This window comes from Anarrhichthys ocellatus, unplaced genomic scaffold (assembly GCF_004355925.1).
Source record: "Anarrhichthys ocellatus isolate YVR2014 unplaced genomic scaffold, GSC_Weel_1.0 scaffold2, whole genome shotgun sequence".
Classification (NCBI taxonomy): domain Eukaryota; kingdom Metazoa; phylum Chordata; class Actinopteri; order Perciformes; family Anarhichadidae; genus Anarrhichthys; species Anarrhichthys ocellatus.
In genome coordinates, this window is record NW_022280032.1 from 17,970,226 (window position 1) to 17,994,799 (window position 24,574).

The 24,574-nt window shown below is 41.3% G+C and overlaps 1 protein-coding gene across 1 annotated transcript in view; it reads right to left on the reverse strand.

Moving 5' to 3' along the window:
* The window catches only part of LOC116389293 (solute carrier family 66 member 2), a gene marked incomplete at its 5' end in the record, with an annotated part of 39,723 nt that overhangs the window by 2,449 nt on the left and 12,700 nt on the right, over positions 1-24,574 (reverse strand). Inside the window, one exon of the mRNA XM_031857896.1 lies at positions 15,046-15,262. Coding sequence (XP_031713756.1) covers positions 15,046-15,262 — 217 coding nt within the window. The remainder of the gene's footprint in view (positions 1-15,045; positions 15,263-24,574) is intronic.

Consider the following 24,574-nt stretch of genomic DNA (forward strand, 5'->3'; position numbering starts at 1 on the left):
AAAGACCACCCGCGGTTGGCCACAAAAAAAATATAGCTACCCCCCTCCCCCCCCCCCCCCCCCCCCCCCCCCCAAACTGTAGAAACGCCAATGACGTTAGTGGTGCCAGCCAGAAATAGTGCAGCACATAAACCCCCAATAAATCACAACGTGTTGTTTGTACACTTTGGTTTTAGTGGATTAAACAAAGAAGATATAACTTGTAAGTGAGATACATGGTGGGTAGATTTTATTATAGCTCAACAGACTGCTTGCTACAGCTACATACTTACTGTTCATCAACATGAGAGTGGTATCTGCCTTCTTATTTAACTCTCAGTAAAAAGCTAATTTCCCAAAATCCCAAAATTTTTCTTTTCCAAAGCATTCTTCCTGCTATGGACGTTCATCAAAAGAAGTGCGGTAAAAGTTAAATAACAGCCAAACATAAGTTGCTCCCTTTGCACATTTGACAGATTTTTAAAAGCATCTTCCTTTAGTTCCAACCGTATAAAAAAACATCGAGGATGCAGTAAAGAAAATAAAATCAATGAACAGGGTGAAGTTTGGCCTATGTCTGAGAGACATAGAGGCTGAGAAGAAAAACCTTGAAGAAGACACTAATCTTCTGCTGTGCCAGCAGCCTGATGACAACACAATACCCTCAGGGAGTCCTCTGAAACTTTATCTCTGCTTCTTGCACTCCTCCACTCATCACTTTCTGTCTTGTTTTCATCCTTCATCAGTTTTTTCCCCCCTGTGCTACAATCCCCCCCCCCCCCCCACAACCTTTTGTGTTGCCATCTTGAGTCATTTACCGCCATGTTTCTCTAACTCTTCTGCCTGATTCATACTCCTGCGGCTGTGGCGCTGTGCACATATACGTGTTCAATGCGGGAACCTCTCTTTGATTTATGTGATTCAATAGTTCCACATAAGTTTGACCCAACGCAATTCCATTGCTGGAAAAAAAATGATGGAAGAATTGGACAATGAAGAGAAGCTCCTGTGCCTACAATTAATAAGGGTGTTGTTTTTGAAAACTAACCTCCCGGCTCTGATCTCCAGTCAAACCTCTGCAGCGTCATGTAGTCACATTTTTTTCAGGAGGTGCTGCTCTGCGCAAGCTTTTCCACAGAATTATAAATCAGGCATTACCCTTCACAGTCTCTGCCCTCACTCCGACTCTACTCTGTGCTCCCTCCTCCATTCTTGCTCTCTGGACAGCAAAGTCCCATAAGGATGAATGTTAGGGCTGAATGGGCCTGGGGACGGAGCAGGACCATCAGTCATCAATGTGACTTAATGTAAGGGTCAGAGAGGGGCGAGGGAGAAAGGAGACGGAGAGCCTGCAAAGGACAGCATTTATCTAGCATGCAGTAAGAGAGACAGCACGAAGACAAAAAAACCACCAGAGACAAAGAGAGGGACCTCTATGAATGGGGACGCGATCTCTGTGTATGTGCGTATGGGGGTAGAGGCAGACTAATGACTTTGGGGACAGCTTGCCCAGTACTGTCCTTGAGCTCTCCTTGCAGAGTCATGTCAAACCCCTAACTCTCCCCGGGCTGCCTCCAGGCCCCGATGAGGAACCGAAACATTTGCTCAAACAATACCTCCCTGGCATGCAACCGAGGACATCATTATTCAACAAATCTGTGAATGTATTAAATCTAGACACCGCATGTGGTATCGCAATGTGATTGACAACCCAGACTTACTCCGGCTGCAAACTGTGCTGGAGAGCTACAGGAGGTGAAATAAAAAATATTTTTTTTGCTAAGAAATCTGTATTTATATCCTTGGTGTGTTTACTTATTTTGTCAAAAAATGTAATTACCAAAATGAAGAAATTTAAGTTGTATTTGTATTCATTTTGGTTCAGACTGACAATGTCCGTGGTAATTTAATTGGACCAGTATCTGTGTGGGCGGATACTAAAAATAGTTTGTATCAGTTTGACACTATTACTATTATGCGTGCGCATGCCGCTATCTTGCATCCGTTTGGTTGTGTACATAGTCAGAGATTGAACGCAAGTATTTGAGCACTCCATACACTACTCTGTGACTCTGTGCAGTATTACTCCATGTTATGATTCAATATGGTAACATACAGAGTGATGAGATTACTCATTGCTGTGAGTTTTGACAAGTCATTTGCACAACTGGACCCATGGTGCTTTTAATAAATCATACCCACAAGGCTTTACAACAAACTTTTCCAGCTAGGTTTCCAGCAGTCTCTGGGTCTCTGGGTCTTGGACTTCTTACAGTGCAGAACACAGGTCGTCAAAGTCAACAATAGACTTTCAAACTCCTTTACATCAGCTGTCATCTCTCCATTTCTCTATCATTATACACCAATGACTGAAGTTACCTAAGTTTGCTGATTATGCAACTCTGGTGGGGCTGGTTTCCTAAAATGATGACACAGCTTACAGGAACGAGCTCTCTCGGTCAACTGAAATAAAGAACTTGTAGTGGACTTCCGTAAAACCAGGGAGAGCTACCGCTGGTCATAAACAACCAGGTGGTAGAGAAGGTGGACTATTTCAAATTCCTCTGGACTACAATCTCTTCCTCTCTGAAATGGGAAGACAACATCACCATCATACAGAAGAAAAGCTCACCAGCTAAAAAAATGCGTTGTGTCAAAGGTTGAAATGTTATAGTTCTAGAGAGCAGTAATAGAAAGCGTGGTCCCCTTCTCAATAACTGTATGATATGGCAATGTCTACAGCCAAGGAGATAAAAACTGATGGACAGCATCCTGCACAGAGGTTAAAAAATGATTAACTCACACCCCGTAAACCCTCTATTCAGTCTTTAACCATCGGATAAAAGATACGCAGTATAAAGACAACATGTCTTTTTCACAATAGTACTTATCCTTAGCAATCAACATCCTAAATCCTTCATCGGTTATATGAAGCACATGCACTTGTCACTTGGCATGAGTCATCTGGTTGCAGTATTGCATCTATTGTACAGTTACTGTATTGTGATTTTAGCAGTGTGTTTTTGTTGTGTGAGCTTTGTGATTATGTTTTGTTCCTAATCAACTGTGGTTGATAAGGAAATAAATGATTGAATTTTGAAATACAGCTAATGCTAGCGGGATCCCCTGCTTTGTAAGCAGGACGAAAACATCAGAGTGTGCAGGAGCTGCCAGATAGAACAAACAAAAAGTTACATCAAGTGGGAATCAGCGCTAATGTTGCTAGCAAGCTATGCTAACTAGCTTGGACCCTGTTGACAAAAAACAATATCATCTGCTTTTGAGCACACCAAAACTTAAAAAATAAAAAATTATATATATATATATATATATATATTCTTCCTCTTTCAAATGAAAAGTTGAATTGATAAGCATGATAACGCACCCTTGATCAGTGTTCTTTCCGCTACATTTGACTTGGCGGGGATGACCAGTAGCTTATGGAGGCTTATGTTAGCTCATGTTAGCAAACTTATAATGCTGTATAACACTTTGTTTTATTACTTACCCTTATCTAGCCAACAAGACAAAGCCAATCTGCTTCTGTCAACACATCGCTTCTTCGCTCTTCCGTCCTCCCACCTCCAATTTAACCACCTCAGGCGTTAGCAAGAATCAGGCTATTTCCACCTCGCCAAAGGTTGACCAAGGAGCGCTTGTTTAGAGCACATCTGAGTGTCACTGATGTCTTCTGCTCTCCTAACAATTTAAACCTTCAGTGCAAACACTCCAAGGTTTCATTGAATTGCTTCAAAAATAGGTGTGCTAAAGAATTTAAAATCGTTATGCTTTTAGTTCTTTCTCTCTAAGCTGCCGGCATCCCTCAGGGGAAATACTTGCTTTATGTTCCACTGAGGTTTTTTGTTCCTCAGAGAGTACCCTTCGCTGAAATTTGGATTTCTTGTTTTATCTCTCTCCTCATATTTTCCTTTTACTGCGCCACTTTCTTCTGTTCTCCGTTGTCCCGCTCAACTGTCACCTTTACTTTTATTGCCTCTGTCATTGCCTTTACTCCGCTCCTCTCTTCTCTGTAAAAGGGAAGAAAGTCAGTGACTTTTATCAGCTTCAACTGCACACCATGATAAAGTCAAATAATGAAGTTGCATATTACGGCACAGTGCGCTGTAGCTTGTTGGCACAAATCCTCCTCTAAACAGCTTGTGAAGAACATTACATTTAAAACAATGGAATTAAGAATAATGCTGTAGTTTTTTTGATCAAAATTCATGTTACTGTTTGAATGAAAACATTAGTATACGATTTATAATGGTCTGTTGAAATTCAAAATCGACAGCGTACAAGCGCAATAAGCCATGCCTTGCACTCTAGAGGGGAATGTTGATGTCTGTCTCACATGAGTAAATTATCAGTCAGTAAATTATGCAACTGTTGTCTTCACTTACACAAAATGGAGAAAATGATTGAGCCGTACTGAACGGATAAACGTGACACGAAACCAACCGGTAATGTGAGGAAGCATCTTGCGTTCCTCCCCATAGATGGATAAAGGTGATGCTTAAAAATTTGCCACTGAAGTGAGGCAGTGCAGCAGAAGTTTAATTTAGCTGAACTCTGAGTTAAAAATCAGTGCAGAGCTTTATTGGCTCGCACAAGAGAGCACAGACACTCTCCTCATTGGAAATAATGGCTTTTCTCTATGTTACGTCGAACATGTGCCTTTAGTGTGGGATCTCTGTTCAAGCTTTAGTTCTTTTTGACTAGACTTTCTGAACAAAACAAAGAAGTTGAGTCCTATAGAAAATATACGTCTGGGACAGGAAGTGAGTAAAGATGGCATGGCTACCCTATTAAACATATTAATCATGTTTCCAAATAATGTGCACTATACAACCATATGGATATCAGTCGTAGAAGAGTTAGATGGCGTGCACATGCATCTGATTAGAGCTGCAAATCAGTGAATAATGTTGAAGAGGAGGACAAAGAAGCAGAAAAAGAGAAATGATTTATTGACAGAGAGAAGTATTTATTGGTTTTCTACCATATAAAAACGCAGCTTCAAATTCTCACATCTTCTATATCCTCTCAGCCTCTGCCTAACCTTCCCCTCCCCTCTTTCGCCCTCCCTCATACTCCCGAATTCTCTGTTCCCCGTTGGCTAATTTCTTTGCTCAAGAGACGGCAAACACCATTAACGAGGCTGAGTCATTAGCAATGTAATTAAGCAGGGCGGGTCATCTGTACAAAAGCAGTCTATGCAGCAGTGCAGCAGAATAGAGACAAAATGCCAGTTTGAGGTCATTCATCTCGGGCAGGAACACACACACACACACACACACACACACACACACACACTTCTCACATTTTACAAACTCTGTCTGTTTGTCATGCTAGTCTCATGTTGCTCCATCTGGCCGAGATACCGTTAACTGTGGGACTTGTGCCTCAGTTGACAGGTGATGAAAGACACACAGAACAAACACTTGAACTTGGTCTCGAGCGAGGCTTTGAGTGTCCACAGGGAGGAGGAGTTATTATGGTATTGATTTAGAAATATTGACTGACTGACTGACTACCTCAGTGTCTCACACTCTCTCACACACACACACACACACACACACACACACACACACACACACACACACACACACACACACACACACACACACACACACACACACACACACACACAAATCAACCAGCTTGTGTGCCAGTTTGCTTTAACTTGCACCAAGACCCATTGAAATGCAGCTAAACAGAAAATGCAACCCATGGACTTGCTCATTTGCTTCATGTTCTCACCAAAGCACACACACAGACACACACACACACACACACACACACACACACACACACACACTGATGCACTCACACTGACTCATTTCAGCTCAGCCTGGACAAGTCTCTCATCGATTACTACGGACCTGACGCCTTCATCTGAGCAAGTGGCAGGAGATGAGAGAGGAAAGGGTGAAATGGTGTGCTGAGCACTACAAGGATGAAAAGAAAAAGAAGGGAGCTCGGAGATAGATGGATGTGGGAGGATAGAGGTATAAAGGAAAATTATGAGAGATGGATGACAATGTATCCGGAGAGGGGGACGATAAATCTAGAGAGGGGTGAGAAACGAAGCCACCCGGATAGTTGGAGAGTGACTGGACAGGGAAGAGTGATGGAGGAAGCGAGAGGGGGGTCTGATTGCATGCTGGGATGACTGTCCTGTATGCGAGCCAGGCAGCAATTGTGCTGTCAGGCCAGCTATTAGCTCCTCTAAGCGGCTGGAGCGGACAAGTGGAACACTACTACAGGAAGCAGGGCTGAGTGACATTTGGAAAGAAGGACAGAGAAAGGAGAGGGAGAGAATTAAAAGGACATGAGCGTGGTTCGTGCATTTTAGTGATTTCACGGCCCAAATATTAGCAAAGTTGCCTGATCTTTAAATGTCAATCTGCGAAACAGCATTTTGTGGCAGGTCTAAAATAACTATAAAGCTCATCCAATTGTAAATCAGTGCTAAAATGTCTTTACAACTGTTGTAAAGTCTATCTATTCACCTGATGCCCATGTTTGGAATTGTCCAATTCTGCACACATTGGCTTTATTTTAGTTAGAGACGGGACGCAAACTGCATTCTTTAGTGAGAAACAACATGCTGTGCACCAATCCACCATGCCATTCCTTTGAACCTTTGCTTTTTGCCTCACAACATGACAAAGACACTAGATTCTGTCCTGTCACCAATTATTGGATCTGCAGGAAATCATGAGCTGTAGAATAGAACTGTCCAATACTCCATCAGGTAATATATGCAGAGGAAACATTCAACTTCCTCAATCTAACGTGATGAAGTGATACAACTATTAGCTGATCGATAAGACAGAAAATGAATGCATGAGAATTTTAATCATCAGTTATTCAGTGAAGTCATTTTGTTCAAGCAAAAGCACCACATTTGATTCGGTTTGCTCTACTCTATGTCCAAATTGCTCACTGTTCTCACCTCCCTAACCCCGTGTTGGTCGTGCTGGTTTATGCTCTTAGATGCTTGTTTAAAAAAGCAGATGCACTTATGACTTCTGGTGACTAGTAGTTCTCTTGAATACCGATGTTGAATACACTTATTGTAGTCGCTTTGGATAAAAGCGTCTGCTAAATGACTGTAATGTAATGTAATGTAATATTGGGATGAAGGAATTGAGGAAAGCCCAACTGGCTGAAAGTTTCTTGCAGGCACACAGTGGACAGCTAGCATCTTTCTGCACCCATGCAAATACGTTTGTATCTACATATGTACATTTTAAGACTGCAGTCCAGAGTACAAACGGGAAGGTGACCATGTAGTTAATGACATAGCTGCCATGCAAAGTCTACAGAAACGATGTTGACTAAAGTCTACAACTGTAAAATCATTCAAAAGAACCACATTTCCATTTAAGGCTGAGACACACTGGGTGCACCGGTTTGTTGCCTTAACACTAACACTGACGCTGGAATGACAATGGTAGATTTGTCTGCAATTTGTGGTGAATTTCTCATGGTTGAAAACGTATTGTGACCAAAAGTATGTCATTTTTCAGTACTGTTGTGAAGTTAAGAAAGATCACAAAGTAAGCCCAGTGCAGGCACAACACTTTCAGTGGGAATCTATGTGAGACTGTGAGACAGTCCTTGCTTGAACATATTGATACACAAGTTCATGGAAAGAGACACACTGGGGCTGCAAGGGACGTTTACAGTTTCAAAGAGCTCCAATCATCTTTTCCATCTCTTTTTTTTAGTGTAATCATGTATGTGCATTTGCATGATGTGTGTGTCCATGCCTGCGTATCTTTGTATACACATGTGTGGGCCCACATATAAGGGTGGGTGAGGTGATTTATCAGCAGGGCTGTAGCTCTCCCTGAGGGGGAGAGGGAGGGGGGGGGCAAGATAGAGAGACGAAAATCAAAAGGGTCCAACGGGAAAGAAGCCGAGCTGCTCTTAACCCACTGACTATGAATTATGCATGTTGATCGATCGCCCACCAGCAAACAATGAAAAGTTCCCAACCTGCCAGAAAGAGATGGATTCTACTTTACCAAACGAATCGGAGGTGAGCCGAGGGGAAGAAAGAGTGTGAGACAGAGTTTGCTGAGGGATATTTTTGGAATTTTTTTTTTCGGAGAATGTAAACAAGCCCGAATAGATGAGATGGCTTTTTCGATTTGTCGTAGCTTTGTTTCAGAAAAACATGAAAGCACATTCTGCAAGGCTACAGCCTCTTCTAAAATGTATTTGAATAAGCGGGAGGAAATTCACTCACTTATGATACATTTTTAAATCCTGACAGGAACATTTTAAGCAGAGTCCTTCAGTGTGCAAAGCTATGATGAAAAAACGCTGCCATTATAGAATTATGCAATAGGTATGTAATTGATGAAATGTAATTTATTAGAGAAATCAAACAGTGAAGAAGATGAGTGATTAAACATAGATGTACCGATAAAGAGACACAAGGAATCCCTCATTCTTTTCAGATGAAAGGAAAGAGCAAGAAACCCAGAAACCCCATTACTCACATTATTGGCTCACATTTTGATGTGTAATCATAAAAAGGTCTGAAGTTTATGGGACAATCATGATGTTGGCGCTTCATGTCTAAATAGTACAGATGTCTTTGATGCTGAGGAAGATCTCTGTCCAAAATGTTGGAAGTCAGAATGTTCAGAGCGTTTCTACTGCCTGACATTGGTAACAAGTTCAAGACTATGGTACCATGTAACTTTTATGTCTCCATTATTAAAGAATATAGAAGGTTTTTTATCTGCATCTTGATGTGGATATGTTATCACAATTGAAGTGCCCTAAAGCCCATGAGATCAGACGGTCCTGGGGAGCTTTCCGGTGTGAATGTATAATCATTACTGAATGAATGAACTTCTTTGCACATTTAGCCCCCCCGGCTTATTCCCACTATTGTTTTCCATTTCCTCACATTGTTTCAAATACCCAGAGTATGACATGGTGTTTCATTCAAAAGATCAAGTTGCTTCCAGTTGTTCATTATACACCGACTTCACAGAGATACCGCAGGTTCTCATCTGACAACGTTTAGCTGTTGAGTTATGTTGTCACCTGTTTGGCCTGTTTATACAAATGGGTTTTTGTGCGCGAGTGATTGCTCAGCACTCTCTGCTCGGCTGCCAGGGGAGTCCGCCTGTTCTTCTCTTCCCCCTCATTAAACCTTTATCTATTTCGTCTCCTTTCCAGTTCTCCTATCCCAATTCTGCACCAAAGCCGCCAACTTTTCCAATGTCACTCAGTGACAGTGGAGGGGACACTGATGGTGGCAGCCCGTCTGTCCCGATGACTGAACAAGTATGCTATGCTGAGAAATGCAGAACTGCTTTCCTTCTCAACGGATCTGTATCTTTGTTAGTTTCCTTTCCCGACAGTTCCTCTGCACTGTGTCTCTCTCAATTCAATTTACTGCATTTTACTGTCACGAATGAGATGTCCAACTACCAACATTCGGTCCATGAAGAGAATAGAATACATACATGAACACTTGTCGTATTATTGGGTGCAGCTGCACATTCAGCTCCCATTCCCTCTCCACGTCACTCTGTCCCTCTCACGCCATCCCAGCTAGCAGCTTGCTCTCAGTTCTGAGTCACACCCTTCAAGCGTTAATGGTGGTGCTATTACTGTGTCTCTTCGATGGCAGCCAAATGATGGTTTCACATTTATCTTACCTCGAGGCCATTTCGGACAAAGGGCCAGTACCTTTACGGTTTGGCCCTGAGGGATATCGTGCAGAAACTGTAATGACCTCTCAGCACTTTGTGACCTGTGAACCAGAGCTGTGTGTCCCAAAAGGGAGCATGTCTGGGAGGTGTGGGTCAGGACGCTGGCTGCATATGTGGTACATGTGCACAGTGTTCTAGATATGGCATCAATGGGTGGAAGAAGATGTGATTAAAGAATATATCTCGATGTATATGTACTATCAAATTAAGCGTGTTCTCCCACCACTGATTTTGCGATCATTCCCAGCTAAACTACTTGTGAACCAGACGCTGGCACCACTTCCTCTATTGCCACTTTGGCACTTTGGTGCCATGATAGAGAGATGCTCCGAGGTGCACGTTGATTAATAAGAGAAGTAATATAAGTACTTGCCTAACTGGCAACTCAGAGTTGACTTAGAAAATGAAGATTATTACAGCGCTAGACAACAGCATGTGATAACTTGTTTGCGTGTGTCAGAATATCTGATAATATAAAAAACATTCATGTGCTTTGTTCTGGTTTGCTGTAAATAATATAAACATTAGATTAGCTGATCAACAACAAATAACTAACATTTTTCAAATAACGGTAAAATCTTTTAAATTATGATCAGAGCAAAACTGTCAGACATTCAATGTGTTCAACTCTTGCAGTGTAAGGATTTGTTCCTTTTCTGTTTTGTATCATTGTAAATTGTAGCACAAAAAATCTCCAAAAATCTGAAATTTAAAAGGTAATAATACTATCGTGCAGCTCTATTTTGTATATAAAATGTGTGTTTATATGTGGTATCTCATTGAACATCCTGAATATATCTGTGACTGTGCATATAAAAGAAGCCAAGTCTTTACAGGAGCTGATAACAGGAAGTATGATGGAAATACAGCAGAAAGATTTTATCATTTTAAATACAATTTGACAAGATCACTGGATTTTCTCTATCAACCCGACCACTTCCATCACCGACAATAGTGCATGTTTTCTTTTCACAGTTACAGGGACAACTAGAGTTCATTCAGGGATTGGCTCTTCAATTGTATTTTGTGTTTCTCTCTCTGAGATATGTGCGTGTATGCATGGCATGAGAGCGTACATGCATTGCGTGCCTACATTGCATATTGCGTAAGCAGAGCACATATAATAGTGTTTGCTAGGGCATAGTTAACACGATCAAAGCCATTGCATTGGTCCGTGCAGTAGCTCTCACTGTTAAATTAAGCCCTCTACTTTCCTGGGGCAAGACGAGACAGTGTTTTGAGAACTCACATGTTCTTTTGTTTCTACAGTACGTGGTTGAGATTTGGAGAGGAGCAATTTAGGGTGTTTTTGCTGTGTCTAGCCTTTTGGTTGTATTTGTGTGAAGGAATTTATGGATGCGTTATTCTTATTTGTGGAGAAAACAAATAAAGTAAGGCATCATGCAATTTTGAGTGCATTTGCAAACACATTTATACACACAATCCTTCCAATAGAATAGTGTATTCTTCTCCATAATGGCAATGAATTTCGTTAAATGTCAAGAACTCGGGACACATCTGAAGCAGAGCTGCGTAAAGCCCATAAACCCACTGGCAACAGCCATTATTTTCTATGTAAAGCTGGGGCCAAGATTAGTTGAAGAAAAAATATATTTTCATTATCAATGTATGCTGCTGTTGTGAAAATGAATAAATACGAATAAGAAAAGCAGAACTATACAATTAGTCACACAAAACAGAAAGTCACAAAAGTATATTAAACCATGGAAGAACTGTAGGACAGCTGTTTTTCAGCAGTTGCGTGAGGCTCGACAGAGGTCATCATTTGGCAGCTTCTGAGCGAGTTCTGCATTGATGCTGAGGACAGCAAGACCGCTTGGACATTACTGTCCCATTGAGCAACGCATGTAGGTTTAGCTTAAGGCCCGAAAAACTTTGCTCAGCAGAGGCAACTGTTTGTTTCAGATTCTTCCCGGCTCCACTACCTTAACCTCTTCTCATTGGGCCATAGCTATCACAATGGGGAAGGAGAAACTTATTGTTAAAAAAATCAATTAATCAAAAAAAAAATTAAAAAAAGCTATTGTGAGACAGGCTGGGTCATTTTTTGAGGAACTGCCAAAATACGTGGAGGACACATGCTCAACAAACCTGATTTAACCATTCTTCACTTTTGACTTTTGTACTGATCTGCATATGTGTTACCATGGTTGCTAAATGATCTAGCATAATCACATAGATTGTTCTATAGATAGACTCTCTGTCTCTTTTCTGGTATCTTTCCATCACCACTCTCTCCCTTCCTCCGTTTCCCTGGAGTTGTGGTATGAATGTGCATGTGTGCGCACACACACACATGTGCAAATTGTCAATAGTGACCAAGCAGCATAATTATAGGCTGAGCACGATAGAACTTGCCTGTGTGTGTCTCCCACACCGTGCATCTGAGTGAAGGTGATCATTAGACGAGCTGGAAAAGGTGAGCAGTCCTTGATTAAATGGATCCATACACTCACCATCTCACCTTAGTAATAGGACTCAGGGGAATCTGACGGAACAATAACATGTAACTGTTTCACATGGGATAGCATGAGAGGAAGTGCAGACTACGTGCTGCATCGTCATATCTGCAAAAACAGTTTGCTCAAGCTCAACTGAACAAATGGAAGAGTCCTTAAGTACACGTGACGAGGGTCAAAAGATCTAAATCATGTAATGTGCAAAGAGACGGAAGTGTTGAATGGGCTGGTTCCGTCCCTGCAGGGTCATTCGTCCAATTAGGCCGGGAGATCGAGAGCAAAAAGGTTAGAAAATACTAATGCTAATAATAATAATACTAATAAATAATAATACTAATACTAATACTAATGCTAATACTAATTACGGTATTTTCTGGAAAGAGTTATATCATAATGTAAAGTGTTGTTTTGGTGGTTCATAGTATATCATCACATCATTGAGTATGCAGGGACTGTGCCATAGATTGGAATTTAGCGAATTGATGTTCCTGACTTCTTCATCAGTCATCTCAGAGGCCTAATGCAGTGTTATTGCATATTTAATCTTTGATGTAGTATTGAGTTGGATGGATGCTCACGGGAAGTTCAAGCCCAGATGTGCACCCTGAGGATACTTTATGTGAAATGGGGCATATCACAGAGGAAGAACATCATGCCATTCATACAGTAAATCACCTATACTGCTGCATATTTAAGTACACCGCTGCATGTGAAGACTTTGAAACCAAAGTATATTCACGGCTTATTTTTAGTTTTGTTTCTATGGATGCATGTGTGGTATGAGGCAAAACATGCACAGGCTTGACTGGATTCTCCTCAGGGTGTGTCTCAGCATAAAAGCTACTGTGAGGAGGATCTCCTCCAAATGTAGATATTAGCGATTCTTATTTTCAGGTGATGATAAACTAAAGAAAACATATTTATTAATATTATGTTCCTTTTCTGCCAATAGATCCCCCTAAATGATACACACTGGCACTTTAAAAAAGAATTTTGGAAGACTGCAGTGTGTGGAAAATACAGTAGATGACACACCTGTCACTTGTCTGTGGTGAAAACATATACACCGCCCTCATGATTCAAGGCAATTCTGGGGAATCATCAAAAAAATAAATAAAATACAAATAAATATCTTTTTATATTTATTTACAGGACTGTCCACCAGTCTGGTAAAGACGGAAATATCTTAAAAACGGAAAGCTTTGCCAAGAAATGTGCACACACACATTCATGTCCAGGTCAGGATGAATTGCAATAATGTGTCCGATATTTTGGTTTATGACCAAAACTAACAACGATTCCATCAGCTGCAGCTGTACTTTGTGTTGAGTGATTGTCTAATAAGCAAATCTGCTAACTCAAATAAAATAAACCTGAGCAAGTAAGCACCGTCACTGTGAGCATGTTGTCATGCTGACATTAGCATTTAACTCAAAGCTAGCGCGGCAGTAAACTTTTAGTCATGTTCAAGCAACAACAATGCTAAACACTTCAAAGTTTGGACTGTTGGTCGGACAGAACAAGAAATTCAATTACATCATTTTGAGAGAGAGGAAACTGTAATTGGCATTTTTCTAATGATTTTCTGACATTTATTAGAGCAAATATTTACTTGATAAACCTAAAAAACAACTATCATGTTAATCAACAATTAAATGTATCATAGGTTGCAGCCATTAAAAACACTTATTTTCACGTATTGCATGTATTGCATTTGTGTATGAAAGAACTTTGATTCAAAATAAGGAAAACAAAACTGTCACCGCAAAATCCTAATTTTAGGATCATCATCATCATATTCCCGTGGTATAACTTATGTCTGTTTGACGTACATACTTCCTGAATATCTACTGAAAACAAAATGACGGGTCTGTGTCCCAGAGAGAAAAACTGAAATATTTCTGAAATATTTTTGCTTTATGGAATATTTGGAAATATCTTTGTCTCGACAGTCTCTTTTCAGGGATGAGTGACTAGCAAAGCATACGACTACACCCCCCCCCCCCCCCCCCCCCCCCACACACACACAATGCATGTATGTTTTATGCACTGATGACGGACGAGACATAATGAGGATATGATGATCATAATTAGCATGAGGTTCTGTGCCATTAGGAATGTAATTGCTCTCACAGTCCTCTACCTGACAGGCTAATCAATGTAGACATTGACCTTTGTACACTGTGAAATAGTCTTAACAAGAAAAACATAAAACAATGCAAGCTATACCTTTTTTTTGTCCCGCTCCTTCACCCTCTACTTCCTCTCTCCATTCAAGGTAACCTTGTGTTTAATACGAGTACAGTCTTAACCTCTGGAATTACCTCAAAATGTTGTTTGTAATAATACTATCGAGAACATTTCTCAGAAGGGATAACAGATAAGTTGTTATTTTACAGTATTATCATCACCTTATATATTTTTCTATGTAGTTTTCCGCCATTATTGTAGTTTAAACATGAGGTCGGAAAGGTCGGATCGTATGCCACATTCCACAATTTGTTATGTTAAATCAGTGTGTTGCTGTTCGTCATTAGTAATGCATTTACCCTTTAAATGAAATGGATAGATAACTGTTGGATATCTGTTTATAACTGGGTTTATCCAAACCTTGACTCACTGCTCTAATGATTATAAATGACCTTATTAGCATAATTTGTTCATGAGAATATAAATGACTTTTTCTCCCTGGACATTAAGGTTAATGAGAATACTTTCTAAGAGAAGTTAGGGAGCACTAATGAAGCTCTGTGGCAGTGTGCCACTGTATGCCAATGTGAGTACAGTGACATATGAGCTTCCGGCACAGCTCCGCTTGACCTCAAAGCATGCTTTACCTCATGCCTTTGGTGGAGCGGTTGTGGAAGTTTTGCAGCAGCTGCGGGAGGCCCAGCATGGCCTCAAACATCACGGCCAGGGAGCCCAGCGTCTCCACAAACATGACAGAGTCCAGCAGCAGCAGGGTGACGATGGCACACAGCACGGTGAAGCCGAAGCAGAAGAGCAGGTAGTCCTCGAACGCGCTCCACTTCCAGAAGTAGCGAAAGTCCAAGTCTGGAGAGGGGACAGACACAGAGAGACAATTGAACCTATCCTCAGAACTTGTTATGAATATTGCGCACAGTTTGATAAAACTAAATTGAGTAGATGAGACAGGTAGAGGAGAGAGGAAACAGAGAGGAAAGTGAAGATTGGGGAAAAGTGTAGAAGGATTTAAAGGAAATAAAGCAGACAGAAGAGTTTGGAGAGTTGATCGAATGAAGAAGCATGTGTGTGTGTGTGTGTGTGTGTGTGAGAGAGAGAGTTTGTAGTGCAGAAGGTTCTTACAGTATGTGCGGATGGAAACAGACGAGCGAGAGTGGCAGGCAGAGATTGAAAGAGTTGAGGGTGATGTAGCGGGAAAAAGACAGGAGAAGGAAAGAGCGGTAATAAGAGCGTTCCATTAAAGGATGCGTGGAAATTCTGCAAAGACAGCACTCCTAAATCAATACTGTGCACATGCGTAAGTGAACGGAACAAAGATAAATGAGATACTCGAAAGCTTTTACATTTCTATTACTTTGGAACAATCTGGCTCTTGGTGAGGCCTTAGAAAGTTTATTAACTTGAGCTTCAAGCTATCTTTCTACAGAGAAATCTTGATTTATCACGTGTGGCTTTTCACTGATAAATACCATGTTGTTCACTGAAACGGCTACTCAGCTTGAATGGAAGAGGTTGCCAGCACCGTTGACTGCATAGAAAAGTCAGAGTATGATTTCGAAATTAGAATTAGCCATCTCCTCAATGGACCATAATGTGAGATGATGGACAGTCTCTCATTGCTTATGCATTATAACCACGGAGCTGTGCAAAACCAGCTGACATCAGCTAAAGGGGATTTATGGCAAAATAAGAGCACATTAGACAGCTTGGGGAGTCAAGTGTGACGCGCCGTACAGCGCAGCACCCGACTTCAACATGTGCCGCTGTTACCTTTCACACCGACTGAATAGGTTGCATGTGTATGGGAAAAAGTGCATGCGTGAGCGTGTCCTTGAATTTCTATAGACGAATGCTGAAATTGAAGACTGATAGAAAAAAAAAAAGAAACGTATCAAATGTGGCCGTTTGAAAGCTGCAACTAATTATTTTATTAGTGATTTAATCTATTGATTGATTTTTCTTTTGATTAGCCAGTTGATCTATAAACTGTTCTAAAGTAGGGCACCCCTGTGATATTAAAAAAGGAGGAACCAGAGAACGATTGGCACTTTTGGTGATAAATTACTTAAAGTATTCATCAAAGCTGTTAATCAATCTTTGTCAACCAACCAATTAAATGAGCAAACGTTCCAGCACCAGTTTGGTGAGGACTTGGATTTGTAGAAGTAAGTGTACTGTACAACAGAACTCAAACAATTAAACAATTAATAGACTAGCTAATTAAAATGGTATATTTGCTGTATGGTCTCCTAAATCTGTGTGTCTGCTTGCTTTTCTAAATGTTGTATGATATAATGTTTAAAATGTCTTTTGTAGGCTTAGATTGTTTAAACAAAAGAAATTGATTTCAAATTGGAAATCATGTGTGATGTGAAAAGAATTGTGATATTATTTTTCGGCCATATTGGCCAACTTTACCGTGTCAAAAACAATTGCATTCCTACTTAAAGATTCAGAGATGGTAACTAATCCTCAATGTTCAAAGTACAAATAGATATAACAAAAGCACAAAAACATGAAAATTCTAAATTCTAAATTTTGAGGAAACGCAATATCCCTGCCTACTTTCCTCTGCAGTCAGTCCCAACAACATCTCTTACTCTGGAGCAGCATGTTCAGTTTCAACAGAGCCTCATGCATTAATATCATCTCACATACTGTACATACTGTATGTGTTCACACAAAATATTCAGTGCACACGGACACAGCCAACACCAGGCGTGGGACGCTTCCCATTCCCCTCCAGTGAGCTGCATCTGATGTTGCATCCTGGGACAGAGAGAGAGAGAGAGAGAGAGAGAGACATCCTGCAGCGAGTGCAGCGCGGCATGTTTGTGGCAAACAGCGAACGTGATTAATTGCTTTATTACAGAGAGCCACAGAAGACACATTGCCCACTGCTGACAACACACGCGAGAGGCGGGAGAGGAGAGCGATACAAGACACGCACACGCACACACACACACACACACACACACACACACAGAAACGTTTCTCAGCTCTCTCACACACATCATACTTGACAAATATCGACTCTCTGTGCGTGACACATGTCCGTCCTCACAAGCCATGATACTGAGGGAAGCCAAAGAGCTGAAGACAAGCGATCCTGGCACATTTCGGCTCCCTCACCGCCGGTGCCCCTTTTACTTCAACACGACCTCAAACCTGAGTCATTGCAGACAGGCTGGCTGGCGATCCGGGAGAGGCTTAGAGGCTGCCCTTTATCGTCTTCATAACAGCCCTTTCATTTCCTTCCGCACGAGGCGAAGTATAAACATGCTGACAGCAGCAACAATGAGAGGAGTGCTATTTCAAAACTACTGTCAACTTTTCAGTGTATAAAAGCCTCCCGCTGAGCCTTTCCTATTTTCATCTCTCCATTTATTAATTCAGCTTCCCCTTCCTCTCGCCTGCTTATCATCAGCACGCACACACGCACACACACACACAAACACACACACACAGACCAGAAACACTCTTGTCCTCTTACCAAGCAAATTCATTTTCATGCAGAAAGCAACACACCCCTCCTCTTATCCCGACTCCCTCGCTCTCTCTCTCTCTCCCATTTCATCTCTCACTTATACAGCCTTTTTATATTTACCTGCATAATCAAATTGCCCGGAAGAGTTAAATGAGGAGAGAAAGCTATGCATCATTCATGGAGTCATCTGTTTTCTTTGTCCTCCTATATCATGCATCATCCCCAGCTCCCATACCCTGACCAGCTCACTTCCTTCCTCTCACCCTTTCCTTGCTTTTTATTCCACCCACCTCGCTGACTAAAAAAGCGTCTTCACTTTACACACACGCGCACACACACCTCCTGTCACCCCAGGGCAGGACAGGTGGCCTTGCCTTTTCCGAACGGCATCCTCCTGTCTGGTGTGATGTGTCGAGGCCAGGGATGCACTTCAAAAGACCCCAGAGACTGTCAGGAGGGGGCGAGACGCTCCTTCTTCACACCGACTCTTTGTTTACTCAAAGGCCCATGCAAGATCAAACAATTCAATTACTAAAACGGGCGAGGAAGCAGCCGCGAGGATGTCAATAACTGTGTATAAAGTTACTCAGGGAAGATGTGAAGTTGCTCGGCCGGGATAAGTCAATCAATTTGTGTGTGTGTGTGTGTGTGTGTTCAGGTGTATGTCTGCAATTGTGACAGCCTTAGAAGGTGTTGTATCAGGACTTAGTTTCAGCGCTTGTTAGAGCTTAAGAGCACCCTCACACAAGCTGCACAGAGGAGGGAGAGGATGATCAGAGGAGGAAGGAGGGATGGAGGGCGAGTGAGTCAGAAAGAGAGGGAGAGTAGCCTTGAGTCAGTCACGTAGATGTGCGGAGGCTAAACTCGCGGTATTTCCCATCAGGACGAGCAGAGAGGAGAGAGACAGAGACGAGGATGGACGCTGACAGCTAGAGAGCTTCTGAGATATGCTGACTCAGCACTGCAGGACCGCGAGCAGGACGACTCAGCTCTGCGGAGCCTCCTCTGTGTATTTTGAGACGTGTGAAAGTTGTCGTATGAGATCTTTCGTATGGCTGTCATTTGGGTGCTCAGCTCACTAGTCCAAACGGAGACGGGGGGGGCGGATTCTTGTAGGAAATGCAGGATGCAATGGACTTTTCAGATTATTATAATGGTAAAAGACAACCATACTTTGTTTGTAGTAGTACATCAGGAAACTCAAGAAAATAACTTACTATACCATCTTAACCTGATCCATAAACTGGTCAGGGGCGATCTCACAATATCTATGAGCTGAGCCTGCAGACTGCTTTTTCTTTTTCAGCTCATGAACACAGCTCCGCTAGAGTATTACCATCACAGGCACACCAGAAAAATCCTCTTATATCGTCTTGACAATCTTTTAATAGGGACACCACAGGGACTCTGCAATCATTTGGACAGACAGAGAGTCACTGAACTGTTCTGAACCGTTCTAAATTCTCCTCCCTCCCTCTCTCTCCATCTCTCTCTCCGACAGACTGAAAACCAAAGAAAAGGAGGCTTGTTTCTGCAGCACAAACATAACTCGGCTCACCAGCAGCTCAGGTCTGAGGGAGGACGGATAGGATAGGCTCCTGCACCTCCCTCTCTCTCGGTCAGCTCTCTGAATAATACACACGCTTCTAAAATAATGTCCACTCATTAAGTTACCGTGTGAATGTAACACACAAAGAACAAATTGCCCTCCCAGTGGATTCAGTCTCTTGAACTAGTTCATATTTAACTTGAGAGCAGAAAAAAAAAACATCATTACACAACTGCCTGCTTTTGTAAAACACTCGGTTAATATATTAGGACAAATATGAGAATTGCTGACTGAACTTTCCATCTTTTTTTGCGTTCACAAAATCATCAAAACACTTTATTGTACAGCAATTATTTAGGTGCAGGGCCCAGAACGATCCACACACTTACCAGTCAACACACACCTAATTAAAGTAAACCAATAAAAGAGGAATTAAAAAGAAACAATGATGACAAGAACCATCTCCTTATAATTCTAGAAAAGCCCCCAATTGTCTGCATCCACCACCCCTCAACACCATTGGTTTCATTTCACTCTGCCTCCCTCCTGCCTAACTGTTTAGATGCTTCCTAGTGGAGAGGGGATGCTGCACAATGTCAGACTGGCACCATCACTGTGTGGAGAACGGCTCGAGACCAGTCATGCGTTACCGGGGGTTATTTGTGGCAACAAGGACTGCCATTTCTGCCCAAATCCACATCTGTCTCGCTTGTTGTCGAGAGCTTCGCTCACCAGCTACTGTCTTCAATCACACAAAATGGCAACATCTGACCCGCAAGAATGGGCTTTTTAATTGGCTGCCAAAAAAAAAAAAAAAAAAGGCTCCAAATAAATATGATTTAGAGTAGTGGAGCCAGAGAAAACCTAAATAACAGTAATTAATGGCTCAGAAAACGTACAAACGAAATGACTGAAGAATGTGCAAGGAAGTGATGAGCAATGAAAAGTGCAACAGACAAAGCTGTTAAGGTCATTTTCACTGGGGCAAGCAGGATTAAGAAAATACTTTGCTTCGCTGTATACCGGTACTTCAGGCTGATCTCTTTATTTTGCTGAGTCATTAAAATTTCTGATCTCATCTTGAAGATGTACACACACTATTGCACAGAAATGCCTGAGTACAAACACAAACACACATGCGGGACCAACAACGTCCAGTGCAATTACTGTAATAGAAGCTATTTCCAATAGCTTCTGTATGTGTTTGCCACAGGGGGATGTACAACACATTCTGCATTTGAATTTTGATTTGTTTCTGTTGCATTGTCTTCTCAACTTACATATCTTAAAATCTTGCTGCTTCACTGCCCAGTTTGTCGTGAGTTCATCCTCTATTTCTATCTTTTATGTGAGGTGAATTAACAGAATAAATGAACAGTCACAGAGGGCCACATTGATTCTTCGGCCCCTGACAGCACTGCAGTGCTCTCTCTAAGCTGTGTTTGGTCACATCTGTCAAAATAAATAAAAATCTGGGACATCTGGAACATTCATTTGCGTAATATTTTCTGCATTACAAAAGTCACTCAGGCAGAAACATCCAAGTAATACATTCACAAGACAACAGTTTACAGTTGCTTGCTTGAATGCCTGTGGTGAGGCACTGGCACCTACAGAGACTGTGCTATAGCCTGCATGGTTGAAAGCTAACATGAATGTTAAATTATAGGAGTTAGCTTAACACAATTACTGGATACTCATGAGGTCAAGAGCAGTTCTACGCAAAGAGAGAAATATACGTCCTCCAGCACGCCAACTTTTTCTGGATGTTTACAAAGAAAAACACACAAAATCCTATAAATAACAGAATGCCAATTAACAGTATCAATTTTAGCACATTTATTACAACAATCTTGATCCTTTATAGCCATCAGACCCCTGCCTCTATGATAAAAAACTGCTATTAAATTTATTTAACTAGCGCCCCTTCACTAAAACAAAAAAAAAGTGAAAACTGCTGCAATAAGTAACTAGAGTGCACATAGGCACAATAAGTATTGGAAGCCGTATGGGCCTGAATTTTTATACTTGGCATCAAAGCACAGAGCTGTTAAATGCGTCAGCTTGCTGGTTAATTCTGCATTACCTTGGCAGTGTGACTTCAAAGATGTTCCCCCGGAGTAAGACAAATTAATTTATGAATAGCAAAACAAAGTGTCTTTCCCTTGGGTTGCTATGGCTAACAGGAGCTAGCTTGTGAGATTGCAGATGCTAAGCCTGCTTAAAGCACAAAGCACAAAAATAAAATCACATTTCATAATGACTTTTGATACAGCACTTAGATTTTAATCAAATTAAGCGTTCGTACTTCTATATATACTGTGCTGTTACTGTATAGCTACTATAGATTTGAACCGATATGATTATTTATGATTATAATAAGCACGTCTAATTCATCTATTTATCCTTTTTTTTTGTTCCACTTTTCACCTCTCGTTAGCTGCATATATTTGCAGCTAATTAAGACACAATGAAAAAGAGAGAAAGATGAAACCTATGATTTGAGAGAGAGAGAGACAAAAGGGTCTTTTAGTCACGGTCTGGTCGGCTTGCAGCGAATGATAATCTTTCGTCAAGAACACTTTTTCCTCCGAGCTTGTGCCGCGGTAGCGCTTCTGAAAGTGGGCAGTCTTGACCTTGCTGGTGAACCGTGGCTGTGTTTTTCCACAACTGATTGCTTCCTCGCTGAGTGTATCTGTGTGTTCCTTCTACCCTCTTGACCCAGACGAGGCTTAACTAATGAACTCCACTGGCATTAATGACCCAAAACAACAATTCTGCGACCGCCTGACCTCTGCGATGTACTCATGTATTCCACATCCGTACCCTTTCATTAGATAACATAAAGAGCTCCATAACCGAGCCAGAATATATATACACTCCCTCACTGACGGGGGAACTCTCCAACGGTCACATCACACGCATGGCAGGAGCCACTTCAGTGCGATATTCCTGTTAATGGATAGAGACAGGCAGAAAAGGTCGATTCAAACATGTTCTGTACGCATGTGCTGGTGGAGTCGTTCACCTTCACAACAGGAAGATTGACCGCCCACTCCTGTGCTCGTTTGTGTGTATACCGACAGAATAGCATCTATCAGTACAGTACAGTACATGACTCCTCCACACCTAACACCAGTCAGCTCAGTCAAACACATCCACCGCCACCATCCAATTTACCTTTTAACATTCATTCTCGCTCTGGAACCTCCATCCACTTTGGTCCCTAAAAGTCATTGGCAGGCGTCTGCGGCTCTGAGATAAACGAGGGAGTCAGTGAGCCTACAGTATGCACCACTACCCCCGAAAAGAAGTCCAACTCGTCAGGTTCAAGGCCTAGCTTTCTGCTATTACCATGTGGTCTGTATCTATACAGGTGTTTGTGTATGTGTCCTTGCATAGGCTCGTATAAGGTTAGGCAGTAATCCAAAAGGATTGTTCATTGAATTTGAGATTTTAATTCAAAATTGACTAAATTAGTTGTTTTTATTTGTTTGCGAAGAGTTTTGACTGATGTAATACATAACAGCAGAAAATAATGCATTGGACATTCATTCATTATTTTTAGATGGTTTTGCATACATTTTCCATATTATATGCTGTATATAAAACAAATAGTGATAAATAGATTGCTTTATTTATCCATAAATGGGAAGTTGCATCATTACAGCATAATTGAAATAAGTGATCAATTATAAAAAATTAAATAATATAACCATAAATAACAAAAATCTTAACTAGAAGCTGAACTTGAAGGGCTCAATTTCAGGTTCATACTTGTATTTTACCTTTCTACTACAACAGGTTTACATGCCTAAATGTTTAAAAAAAAAACACATTTTTTCCTCAACATGCATGTCTGAACCCTCTGGAAAAAGCCCAGTCTGCTCGGATTGGCTTGCTAGATAAATATGTTGCACCTTTGCAAAGGTAGTTCTCAACCCGTAAGTGTAGATACAAATGAAATGTTTATATTCTGATGAACCTGCATGTGACATATGAAGGGGAGCCACATCTGAATGGCTTGTTAAATCACATGTTTTCTGATCTAAGCAGCACAAAAAAACTGACTGGCTTGTGTTATTTCATAGTTTGTGGGTTGGGCTCTTCAGATACCCAAATGTTTATGCACAAGCACTGAATAAGTGAATTTTCATAATATATCACCTTTAAAAACTAGAAATAAACTCGAAATATGCTCAACGATGGTGCCTGGTAATATTCAGTGTATTGTTGGTACAAGTCTAGCAGATACTCTTTACTGTCATGTATTGATGTGGCAAGGTGTTAAATTGGAATTGAATATGGCATATTGATGGTGGAAAAACATTCTTGATATTAATGACATGATAATGATTTGAATGGTATTTCCATGCTCTGCGTACGCAAATCTCACAAAAAATGGATTTTCTTAGTCTCTCTTCATTTCCGTCTCCCACGCTCTACTAAAGGTCATCATATGCCCGTTGGACCCAAGTCGCCCACACAAAGTGCATAAGTTAAGTATAAAAAAAAAAAAAAAAGGGAGAGAGCTCCAATCTGGACATTTAGACAGAAACCGAAACAGACCAGAGGATAATTTGACCTGCTCTGAAATCTAAATAGGAACAAATGGAAACACTGAGACCTAAACTGGTGGAGCATCAGTAGATGTCATTTTTCCCTGCACTTCATACTTCACACTCTCCATCTCGCCACGTTAAATGCATCACATGATATGGAGTCTGCTTGGACTCCGTATCATGTCCACAGACCTGGGACACTTGACAACACAGTGGGAACCTGTTGGCCCCAAGAACACCTCTGCTCTCTAGTTCTCTCTTGCCGTCCTCTTTGAAGCTCTCTCTTCATGGTCCCTCTCACAACCTGTCAATCACAGCCCCTCCTCCCTGTCTCCTTTCTGTACTCTTCTTCCCCTGTATATATCCAGTACTGTCAGTTCCACAAAGTAGAGAAAATCTGAGATAAAGAAGCACTTCATTCGCGTTGTCCTTCAGTTGTCCTGATAGCATCCGTATAAGCCTCTCTATCTTGCCGCTCATGCCACAGAAATCCCTAAATGTCTCAAATCCTTTCAAGATGGGTTGTGTCTGCCGGTGGTTTGGCCTCAAGAAACCTCAGTGTT